At 38.7% G+C, this 12,662-nt stretch overlaps 1 protein-coding gene across 5 annotated transcripts in view; it reads left to right on the plus strand.

The window, feature by feature from the left end:
• Positions 1 to 12,080, plus strand: part of LOC131439572 (probable beta-hexosaminidase fdl) — a 111,420-nt gene extending 99,340 nt beyond the window's left edge. For all 5 annotated transcript variants that reach the window (XM_058610746.1, XM_058610748.1, XM_058610744.1 and 2 more), the window contains 5 exons: positions 2,686 to 2,951; positions 9,077 to 9,624; positions 9,692 to 9,848; positions 9,922 to 10,724; positions 10,795 to 12,080. In XM_058610746.1, the coding sequence (XP_058466729.1) occupies positions 2,686 to 2,951; positions 9,077 to 9,624; positions 9,692 to 9,848; positions 9,922 to 10,724; positions 10,795 to 11,144 (2,124 nt within the window). In that variant the 3' untranslated portion in view covers positions 11,145 to 12,080. The remainder of the gene's footprint in view (positions 1 to 2,685; positions 2,952 to 9,076; positions 9,625 to 9,691; positions 9,849 to 9,921; positions 10,725 to 10,794) is intronic.
• Positions 12,081 to 12,662: the final 582 nt, after the last annotated feature.

The following is a 12,662-nucleotide window of genomic DNA, read 5'->3' on the forward strand; positions in this document are numbered from 1 at the left end:
CAACTTCACTGAAAATTCGACGTTGTGGCAGATCGTTCGGCTTCAGTTCTTGCAGGAGCTGTATTTTATACGGTTTTACACCAAGATCTTTGCGTAAAATCTTCCATGTGGTCGAATAACACAAACCCAATTGCTGCGAACGGCGACGAATAGACATTTCACGGTCTTCAGCAACACTCTCAGAAACAGACGCAATATTCTCTTCTGTACGCACTGTACGCATTCGTGTGGTTGGTTTAATGTCCAATAAAGTAAACTGAGTGCGAAACTTGGTCACAATCGCATTAATTGTTTGCTCACTTGGTCGATTATGTAGACCATAAATCGGGCGTAAAGCGCGAAACACATTTCGAACCGAACACTGATTTTGGTAATAAAATTCAATGATTTGCAAGCGTTGCTCGTTAGTAAGTCTATTCATGATGAAATGTCAGAGCATACTGAGCAAATAATAATGCATGAAAATCATAACCTCAAAAAATCTGAGCAAATACTAATGCATGAAAATCCTAACCTCAAAAAAATCACCTTTTATATATATATATATATATATATATATATATATATATATATATATATATATATATATATATATATATATATATATATATATATATATATATATATATATATATATATATATATATATATATATATATATATATATATATATATATATATATATATAAATTTATATATATATATATATATATATATATATATATATATATATATATATATATATATATATATATATATATATATATATATATATATATATATATATATATATATATATATATATATATATATATATATATATATATATATATATATATATATATATATATATATATATATATATATAAAGGTAAAAAGGTGACTGCAATAAAACTAGCGCCATCGATGTGTTAGGCCCGGGTCTTTTCAGCCCTTGTGTTGAACGGGGTTTTTTGTTTTTTTTTCATTTTGAGCATGAATTTAGAAAACCTATGGGTTTCCTAATCGCCAATTTTTATATAGTTATTATTCTTTATTCGAGACTGCGACAGTATTAATTTTATGTAAAAATATGTAGTTGTTCCTGAGATATGGTTTCTCAAAAATGAGACATGTTATTTTTGCAAAGGTAAACTGTGTACATTGTAGAGCCTCACGAGTTGATTCTGGAACAAACAATATTATAGGTTTTATTTTTGATTTTAGAGTCCTCTTGGAACCCCATTTTTTGTTTTCTTAAACGATTTTTACAAAAGAAAAATCAATAAAATTTGCAAAAATTTCATATTCTTCGTCAAGTCAAGCTGTCAAGCTGTTATCCGATATATTTTTATTTTAAAATCGGTTAAGCTATTCGAAAGTTATCGTGTACAATCAATTTCACAGTTTGTCCCACTTCAAGCTACCATATTTCAGAAACAGCTCGATATTTTTACATAAAATTTGCACAGTCTGCAGTCTCAAATTGAAGGTCATGTAAGCAATAGTTATTTTCAAACCATGCTCGAAATGAAGGAACTAAAAACATGCGAAAAGTAGAGAGAAATTACAATTTTTTCGGGAACTCTGTGCTTTCAAATTAAATACTTTGCGTGCATTGAGTCGAATTGCATCAAAAATCAAAAAAAAACTTTGGAAATAACGTAGCGCTCGGGATTCCACACTACGAAGTTCTACAGATAGCAAAAAAATCGCTATTCGATTTCCCCAAACGGCACCAAATTTTCACTTGATAATGATTCTATTGTGAGAGCCTTCCAAACAGACTGGAAGCTGATTCCGCTTTATCCCTCACATACAGATCGAATAATACGACCATCAATTTTTATGGAACTATGCAATCAGCATAGCTTTTTTGAGGGAGAAAGTCAGTCTCTGAACGGTGTACTAGCGGAGTGAATGAAAAGTATGGAAATTGTCGAGGATTATCCCATGTTTGGCCTAAACATACAATACAAGTATTGGTGTTGAAAATGAGAGAAAAAAAAATCTGGAATCTCACGGGCTTTGCTTATTCTGCCAAAAGCCGACTCGGGGTGTTTCGACTGACTGCAAAGTGGCTCAGTCTACAAACGTGATTCGTTTCGAAATTTGTACTTTTATTCTGCTCTATGGACGCGATTTTTTCCCCATAATGTTTAAATCGTTTGGAAGTGTTTGGAAACATACGCCACATTTTCCAGGCTGGGGCAGGATTTATCGTACGGCGTTATTAATCATTTCACTCGTGAAACCAGCATTGATATTAGCTCCGTGAAAGCCTAGCTTTTCACAATCAAACACTCCAATCGGTTTTCGCAGTGCCTCCCGCGCGCGCAAAAAGAAAAAAAAAAGAATAAAACGCCGCGGCATAGTCAGCATTCAATCATCAACTTGCACGATTTGATTGATTGTAAACATGAAATATCTCGTGTTCCCATTGAGCCCTAAACGCATGTAAGCGCGAGGATAACAGACAACTGCTTCCAGGGGGGGGAATGGGTGCCCACAAAAATGATGAATGGAAAATCTAATATCACACGTGACTGACATTTCCCGAGCATTTCCTTCGACTTTTCAGCTGGTGCTCGTCGAATTTAGGTCAACCGTTGCAAATCGGTTTATCAAATACTGTACCGTCGCATTCCTTTTCTAAACAGAAGTCTAAAGCAAGCCCCCTCTTTCTTCGTTTTTCCGCCATTGCAGAGAAATAGCCACCAGCGGAATCTCAAAAGTACGATTATTTCCACGTTCATCAAGAGGATGGCATTCACCGGGTCGCTTCGGAAGACGCTGTTTGGACTGCTGCTGGTGATGGTCTTCCTGGTGATGTTCCTGTACTGGAACGAGAATCAAAGTTCGCTGAAACCGGCCGGATCATCGATTCTGTTCGCGGGTATATTCAACCGGGACGGCGGTGGAGGCGGTGTCGGAAGTTTGCTGGGTGGAGCGCTGCCACTGCCGAAGATAAGGTAATTTTATTTTTTGCTCAGTATCAGTATTCAGTGTTTATTGTTATACCTTCGGAGCTATTTTTGCTATACAACAATAGATAGCTGTACGATAACCCACTCGTAGTTTTGGTAATGCAGGTCAGTTACATGATTATTCATAGCTCACATTTAAGTTTACAAACTTTTTTTCATGATCACTCAGTAAAAGATACGGTTATGTTTGATAAAACGATTAAAGTCGATTATTTGAATATCAATATTTAGTCTAAGAGCTTTTTGGTGCCTCTACAGGGAGACTCAAAATTTGCTGCGACACTTCCAAAGTTGCATATTCTTTTAAGCAGGGAAGGCCGTGGCAAAAATGGCTACTCACTATAATGTCACATAACATCGGCTAAGCCCTCTATACGTGGGCCCGAGCATTAGCTACAGTTGGCTTACCTTATGATCAAAAAAGAACCGGAATTTTATTAAAAACGCAAAATTTCAATTTTTATTAAATTTCTTTATTATCGCCTTCAAAGTACTCTCCTCCTGCCAATGTGGTAGAAACAGGTGGGGCAAACACAATTCTTTTGTGTTAGTGAAATTAACTTTGCTTCAGCCAAGTAAAACTAAAAACCACGTGCTTGCTTTCGTCACATCTTTCGGACTAGTTGGCATTGAATATTGAACTATTTACTAAATTTTAATTACCAACGCAAGCAAGCCATGTGCTCTGCCACACCTGTTTATATCACATTGTCCTCCTGCGGCAATACATGCATGCCAACGCTTGATCCAATTTTCCATACAAGTTTTATAGGCCGCCGAAGGTATGGCCTTTAGTTCACGCAGCGAATTCTCCTTTATGGTCTCTATGTTCTCAAAACGCGTTTCCCGCAATGGCAATTTGAGTCTGGGGAAGAGGAAAAAGTCACACGGGGCCATATCTGGAGAGTACGGTGCTTGGTTGATGATATTGGTTGAGTTTTTGGCCAAAAACTGCGACACAACCAACGCTGTGTGAGCCGGCGCATTATCGTGGTGTAAGCTTTTTTGGCACTAGCCGAGAAGCGACGCGTTTCAAACCCAAAACATCAGTTAAAATGTGTTCGGCTGATCCATAAGAGATGCCCAACAACACAGCAATCTCTCTAATCGGTACAGAACGATTTTGCAACACGATTTGCTTCGCCGATTCAATGTAACAATGTTTTCTTCAGTAACAGATGTTGGGCGGCCAGGGATCTCATCATGATCCAAGCTTGTACGACCACATTTGAAGCGTTTATACCACTCGTATGCCTGTGTTTTTCCTAGACACGATTAACCAAAGGCCTTTTCTAACATTTTCAACGTTTCGGAACATTTAAATCCATTTGCAATACAAAATTTGACGCACGCACGTTGTTCTACATTTTCATCCATTATAAAAATCGCCACACGAAAATTTTTCAACTTCTTTGTATAGACGCCAAACAAAAACTAATCGTACGATATGCGTCAAAATTTGACAGAATGTGTATAAAAGTGTTGCCAACGTTGAGAGAATAAAAGTCTACCGAATGGACAAGCACGGGAATTTTAAAATGAAAATTCCGGTTCTTTTTTTATCATAAGGTACAAATAAGAATAAAACACTTTTTGGCACATCATCAAGTGACAGGTTTACTTTCTTTGCGCTATCTTCCTATCACTGCGATACGATTATAATAGTTCTCATCAGTTATGAGAAAATAAACAAAGAGAAACAACGAGTCATTTGCTGAAGAGTTTTTAATAAAAAAAATCACTGGCGATTTGATGAATTTCTAAGTTGTGATGGAGAACTTGATTTAATTTTCGCAGCAAAAATTGTCGCAGCCATTTTGTTCTAAACTTTTATCTTATATGTTTGGCACTTAGTATTGTCGGGGAAAATAAAGATTATTGTGAAAACATATATACATCAATGTGGTGACACTTCAAACTAACATGTTATGACATTGGAGTGTGTATGCAATTACGAACTTTTTTCTAATGTGCAAAGCATACTGTATCAACGAGTGTACACTTTCGATTGAAATGTGATGAAGTTTACGTAAGTCATGTGACGACATACTTAAAACTTATGCACTAAACTTTTGAAGCACGAATCAAACAAATTTGCTTTATGAGTGAATCTGAAAAATAAAAATGTGTTTAGAAAAAAATAGTTTCAAAAAGTGTCGATTTTTATCAGTGTATGACTCAATAGCAGGCTATGAGACCAAGAGACCTTTTATTTATCGCTAATGTCGTTTTCTGTTTTGGGTTCGCACTAAGCAACTGGAATTTGAACAAACCTGATATAAAAGCCAGGTTCGAAATTGACTCGATTTTCAGTTCAACGATGTTGAAACTAGGTTCGAAACGGGTGATTAGTCTGTATTCTGCCGCGCAATCCGAGCGGCGTGCGTCGAGTATTGGAGGGGTGTTTCTTTTTTTTCACAATTAGAAAATAATAATTTTTTTTTCTCCTGTTCTTCTTTAAACTTTTATTTACTGTTATTAATTCACAATTAAGACTTTTACACAGTGGTAGCAAAGTACACAATGTTATCAAATTTTCCCCAAAAACCGTTATCACTCGTTATCTTTTTTCGGTAACACTAAAGTTGATCTACGCTTCTTGTGCTGCATGTTTTGTTCATGAAAAATAGCTATTATCCCTCAGTGAATGTATCTTCTTCCACTTGCTACCATCAGGCTGTGTGCTGACAAATCTGATATTTACTTTTATTTATCACTATTCAAAACTGCTTTTTCATTTACTTTTCTTTACGTTTCGTCTTAGACTCGTCAGTGCAGAGCAGTTCAAATTGAACTGTTTAATGCACACTTAAACAGTTCAACTTGAACCACTAAGCAGACGTAAAGTTATTGCTATTTGCAAAACACTTATTAATTGGCACCGAAGTGCCATGTCTTTGCTGATGTGCCGAACAAATGTTCTGCTTTTTCATGTTTTTCTGTCCGCCACATTTAGCGGATTTTTTTCCTACAACGATATTATACACGGAATGGTACTACTTGAAAAACGATTGTTAACACATTGACCACTGACTGACGGACTACTATCCGTACTCTATCCGATAACTGATTGACTGTCTACGGTTCGACGCCCGAGACTTACGGATATTTTCCGCGAACTCTCTGAAACTGACTACTGATTGGTTCTTCCCAACTATGGGTTTTTAAGCTCCTAACATTTAATTTCGGGTGAAGCCCGAAGATTTTAGTACAAGCTGAGCTTGCGATTTTAAGCAGAAAGTTCATCCGACTTTCTCCCGAAGTTCTACCAAAAGCCGAGACCACTGTCACAATGCCAGTGGCAGTAACTAGTGTCCGTGTTTTGTTTCTACATCATTTTTGCGTTGACTAATGCTCGGAAATGTCCATGTTTTTATAACAAAGCTAATACGTGAATGTTGCAGTTACGCTGATAAGAAGTGTATCGATAAGTAGTTAGCAACATTCAAACAGTTATTACACTGAAATGGATTAATTTTTTGCAGCGTGTTTTGCGGTGACATGTTTGTTTACATGTCAATAATAGCTGTGCAATCGATTGATGAAGATGCCGAAAAAGTCCCTGGCACAGCAAGTTTAAGCCAAAACAAGAGCGCGAAAACTGTATAACAGGATTCTACAGAATAAAGACGGATGCATCCTGATCGACTACGAAACCTACGTCAAGGAAGACTCTCGAGCGCTGCCTGGACCGCAATATTATACGAAATCGGTATACCAGGACCTGGACGACGCTGACACCACGGTGACAATGGAAAAGTTTGGGCAGAAGGTGTTGGTCTGGCAAGCAATTTGTACCTGTGGTTTGCGGTCGTCGATTTTCTTCACGAAGGGCACAATTAACGCCAAGGTGTACGAGGAAGAATGTTTGAAGAAAAGAATGCTGCCACTGTACAGAGATCATAAGGCCCTCCTATCTTCTGGCCGGATTTGGCTTCAGCCCACTACGCCAACTCCGTTCTACAGTGGTTGTCAAAAAATAATGTACAATTCGTGGAAAAGGACATCAACCCACCGAACTGTCCGGATCTTCGGCCAATTGAAAGGTATTGAGCAATTGTCAAGCGGCACTTTCGGAAGGATGGTACAGTTTCCCAAAACATGCAGGAGTTAAAAAAAAACTGCTGTTAGATATAGCAGTTTAAAAATGATCTGTTTTTGAACTAGTTTTGCTCATAACTTCGGTTCAGAAAACGCTACCTGAATGCGCTAGTCATTAAAATACTGGTTTCAACAAACTAAAAGATATTCAAAGACACCAAAAACGAGAAGTGAAAAATAAGAAAGCTAGAGCAAAAAATCTGATTTTCTTAGGAACACCCTAAGTTGCTCTATTAAAATAGCTGTAACACTAAAACCTTTAGAGATACTACAATAGTGTTTTCGGTAAAGTTGCTTGATATAAGTTTTCCTACAAATTCGCCGAAGGGTGCAGTCCTTTATCTCAACACATACGAAAAATAATTTTTGGATCACCCTAATAATAAGAACCACCCTACTACCATATGCTTCAAAATATGGCTTATCTTTCACTGATCATTTGTTCTGAAGACATCATAGCTCTAAAGTATAAGGTTAAGCCACAAATGTTTTTGTCTCCCTAAATTGTTGATCCGGACCACTGTGCATTGGTTGGTGAGCTCTTTTTTATGTTTTATTTTCATACTACCGGCCCTTATTACCAGTGTGAAGTGAAAATTAAGTGGAGTGAACGTATCCCAATTGGGTTTCACACGATGACAACAAATGAACGGTAAATCGAGTCCATATTTGACGTTTATTGGTGGTCTGTGTACAACGGATTACTGTGGAATGAGATAAAATATTGTAGAATAGAACGAAATAATAATGACTTAACCAATGAGCAAACCGCTGATAGCTGTCAAACGATGTTCATCCAGTTTGTATTGTAAGGATGTATCGTTTGGGATCTGATAGGTGAGATGGTCATATACGGGATAGGTCATATACGAGAACCATTAGTTATAGTGAGATCTGTTATCTCTGTTTGATAGATTAATTTCAGAAGTAACATGAAATTTGGAGCATTTTGTTTCGCTAAAACAGCAGTATTGAACCACTTCCGAACTACAGCTATGCGTTATTGCTTCTTAGAGACGAGGCAAAGACTTTGTATTCGATTTTATCACAATTCATTTATTGAAAGTCGAGTGATTGCTAAAATAACATGCTGACTCTACTAATGAGATGACTATTGGCACACCAATTTTAGTTAGGATTTATTAGGGTAGAAATAGTAACTCAATGTTGTAATACTTGCGTGTGGAATACATGTAGGTATGTATGCATGTGTGTATGTGTGTGTGTGCCTGTGTGTATGTATGTATGTATATGTTTTTGTGTGTATGTACAATATACATTTTACCGTGCCTTTGGGTGCGTTGTATCAAATTGGTAGTGATGTATTTCGATTGTGAGTCAGTGTACACCAGATGCCCTAAAGTGCCTGAGCGGATGGTAACACTGTCAAGGATCAACCGAAGATAACGAAATGTGAACATGCTGTAGTCATACTTATGGGACCCAAGTGTCAATATAATTTAAATAAAAAACGCATGTCCTCAGTTCTTTTCTGTCAAACCATCATGGCCGGCCTTACAAAGATGTTATTAAACAACACTAATCCTTTTTCTTCGGAACTGAGAATGAATAAGAAAGCTGAAAAATTGGAAAATAATTTAATTAACACTCCTACTTTTTCTACAATACTAGCAAATTCAAAGGAAAATTTGCTAAGGGCGCTGCACGGGCTTCAAACAAACGGTTTGACATCAGTTAGGGTGGAAACTGGATTAGGTTTGGCATCAAGTGAAAACGACAAGTTTGACAAAAAAGATCCAGCCATCTCCGAGAAATTCGAGTGCATAATATTGTTACATACATAAATGAACTGAGTCAAATGGTATATGACACTCGGCTTTCCGAGTCTCGGTTCTAAAGTAGATTTTTACAGTGATTGCATAGAATTTCTTTATGAGAAAGACTACAGCTGATTACCTCAACGGAATTTTCTGCTAGGAATCGATCGTTCAAGGAACTTCAACGCATTCATAGTTTACTATATTATGTTTTTCTATTTTCCTTCGCAGCCCACCGGAGCGGATGTGGACCTACAAGTGCGTCAACAATCGCTGCCTTCGACAGCACTATGTCGGCACAGATCATCCGGACAGCAGCGGTGCCGGAAAGCGCATCCCGTTCCTCACCTGTACCATGACCTGCGGACCCATCAACATATGGCCGCAACCAACGGGGAAAGCAACGATCGGCAGTAAAGCGTCCCGCTTTCGGCTAGCTGATATTTTTGTACACATTAAAACTAGCTTCAACCCGGTCGAAAGTTTGCTCCGAGAAGCTTTCGGAGTGTTCCGTGAAGAACTGCGAGCGGTTTTGGTGGCTCACGGTGTTCCTAGAGATAGTGTGGATAATTTTTCCTTGACCGAAGGCAGTGAGGTTACCAAGGGACGAAATTCGGATGCCGGAATTTCCGAGGATCCGGGAACGATTCGCTTCTACAAACCAGTAGATGAAAACCGGTACGACATTGATAAGTTTGATGTGCGAATCACAGTGCAAAAATCTCCGGAAACTCACTTGACCCTGCATACCGATGAAAGTTACAATTTAACTGTCACACGTAAGAGTTTTCTTTTTTGCTTAATACCGACATGATTATATCGATAGTCTATCTTTCCTTCCGACAGATACTGCACGTACCTTAACGGTAAAAATATTTGCCTTCAGCTTTTTTGGAGCAAAGCACGCTCTCACGACACTGCAACAATTGGTTTGGTTCGATGACGAAGAGCGTATTCTGAAAGTACTCAACAAAGCCTTAATCGAAGATGTGCCAAGATTTAAGTAAGTAGTACCGAAACATGACAACATGAAGTTATTGCCAACGTTAAATGTCATGTTTTCTCTTTTCGTTCAGCTTCCGTGGCCTTATGTTGGATACATCGAGACACTACTTCTCGGTAGAGTCGATAAAACGAACGCTAGTGGGAATGTCGCACTCCAAACTGAATCGTTTTCACTGGCACATTACGGATTCGCAAAGTTTCCCGCTAGTGTCCAAACATTACCCTCAGCTGGCTCATTATGGGGCCTACTCGGACAAGGAAGTGTACACGACCGATGATGTGAAAGAAATTGTCAATTTTGCCAAAGTTCGTGGCATTCAGATCATACCGGAAATAGACGCACCGGCTCACGCGGGCAATGGCTGGGACTGGGGACCGAAGCATAATATGGGTGAACTAAGTCTGTGTATCAACCAGCAACCGTGGAGCTACTATTGCGGGGAGCCTCCGTGCGGTCAGCTGAACCCGAAAAATAACAACACCTATCTGATTCTTCAACGGCTGTACGAAGAGCTGTTGGATCTGACGGGACCGCTGGATTACTTTCACCTGGGTGGCGATGAGGTGAATCTAGAATGCTGGCAGCAGCACTTCAACGAATCGGACATGCGAACCCTCTGGTGTGATTTTATGCAGCAGGCCTATCATCGGCTGCAGGTTGCTAACCAAGGGATCGCACCAAAGTTGGTTGCCGTTTGGTCCAGTGGATTGACCAGCTATCCCTGTCTTTCGAAGAATGCCTACGCCGTTCAAATTTGGGGCGGTAGCAAATGGCAGGAAAACTATCAACTGATAAACGCTGGCTTCAATTTGGTGATATCGCACGTGGACGCGTGGTACTTGGACTGCGGGTTTGGCAGTTGGCGATCTACTGGTGAGTATTTTTCTATTCGAATCCCGGGCTACAAATGATCGCCATTGTTTTTTTTGCTGTTTCCATCTAGCCGAAGGTGCCTGCTCGCCGTACCGGAACTGGCAGACAGTTTACAAGCACCGACCGTGGGACGAAATGAAGCTAACCTCGCTACAGATGCGTCAGATTCTCGGTGGCGAAGCTTGCCTCTGGACCGAACAGGTAGATGAATCGACACTGGATTCGCGCGTATGGCCACGGGCGGCAGCCCTCGCCGAGCGGCTGTGGACCGATCCGGTCGAAGAGATCTACAGCGAATCCGTACCGAAGGAAACCTTCAATCGGATGTCGGTCTTCCGCAATCATCTGCTCGAGCTGGGCCTCCGGGCCGAACCAATCTTTCCCAAGTATTGTGCCCAGAACCAGGACGAGTGTGTATGATATTTCATGAGCCCGTTCTACTAGAAAGTGGAACACCGGGCTGGTGGTTCGACGACGTTGTTTGTTGCTAGGTTTTTGTAAGGGTTGTACATATTTCCAATGACGCTTAGGACACACAACATTTGATTAGGGTTTCAGCAAAGCAGCGACACCGAAATGATATTGCGAAACGGTTCATACAATAGGTAAACATTGTCCAAGTAAAAGTGAGAAACGTGTCTATCAACATTGACGGTTGTATACTGAGCAGATAAAAGTGAGCTAGTTCACAATATTTCAAAAGTGGTATATTTTTAATATTGTATTTTAGTACTCAACTTGAGGTCTCATACAAAAAAACACCATATTTGACTCTGTAATAGTATACAGTGATAAATCTACTAGGAATATCGAGAGAATTCGTATAGTATCGCTCTCAAGATGGCCTCCGTGGAGCAGAACGCTACCAGGTACTTACCCTATAAATTTTTCGTTTTGCTTCTGGCCATAATCGCAGAAGGTTTTCGTGAACTTAGCAGTATTTTGTTCTAGTTTTTTTTTTCACTAAATAAGCTGTGCAAACTCACAACCTAAATAGGGTTAGTTATTATAGTTAGGAATGTTATGAAATTTCAATTGTACATAGTGACTAGCGAAACCCGAAATATGAAAATAAATTGGAAACTCTTTTCGAATAAACGCCGTTCGCTTTTGTATCAGCTCAGTTATGGAAAAATGTTAGCAAGTCGTTAGAAACCATTTGTAGGAATCAAACTAGCAGAGATTTATTCTTATGACTTAATGTGGAGCAACGGATGCCACGAAGCTTTCATAACATTTTTGTTAACTAGTAAAACGTAGAATATTATTACATTGAATCTAACAAAGCGCCATATTTGGCATGCTCTCTCTATCTTTGTTAGCAGGTTGAAAAATCATCAAATACTGTGAAAATAATTCGATGTTTTATTGCTGCGATTGAAAGAAAGTGTGTCCTTGACAGTAAATGATTTTTGATTCTTCAGAGGGTCTAAGATTCAATTTATTTTCAGTATCTTTTCAGAAAATTTTGGTTATGACTGCCTTCGATATTCTATTTCTGTCTGTTTATAGAGTTTTTATGTAATTTCATCGGTTTATTTATTTATTTATTTGGGAGCAGGGAAAAGCCCGCTTGAGCTGAAATTTACACTGAATAGACACAGTATTCCGACCTCCTTCTTTTCAATAAAGTGCGATGGTTTTCCAAAAAAAAAATGAAATCATTTCTAATGAAAAAGACTTCAACCACCCAGAATTAGAGAATGACAAATTATAACATTCACTTGAAAAAATGTACAGAATTTGACAATTTTTTGTATAATTTTCAACAGTTCAGCAATTAGTTTCCCAAATGGCGAATCATCTGTCAAAAAATACCGAACAGGTGTATTGACACTGGAAACATTACCGGATGAACATTTTCTTCGAGTTTCGCCTTCGGCTCATCAGTGCTTAAAGCAGTTCAAACTGAACTTTTTACCCAGCTATTATTACCGG

The sequence above is a fragment of the Malaya genurostris genome, chromosome 3, assembly GCF_030247185.1.
Source record: "Malaya genurostris strain Urasoe2022 chromosome 3, Malgen_1.1, whole genome shotgun sequence".
Lineage (NCBI taxonomy): Eukaryota > Metazoa > Arthropoda > Insecta > Diptera > Culicidae > Malaya > Malaya genurostris.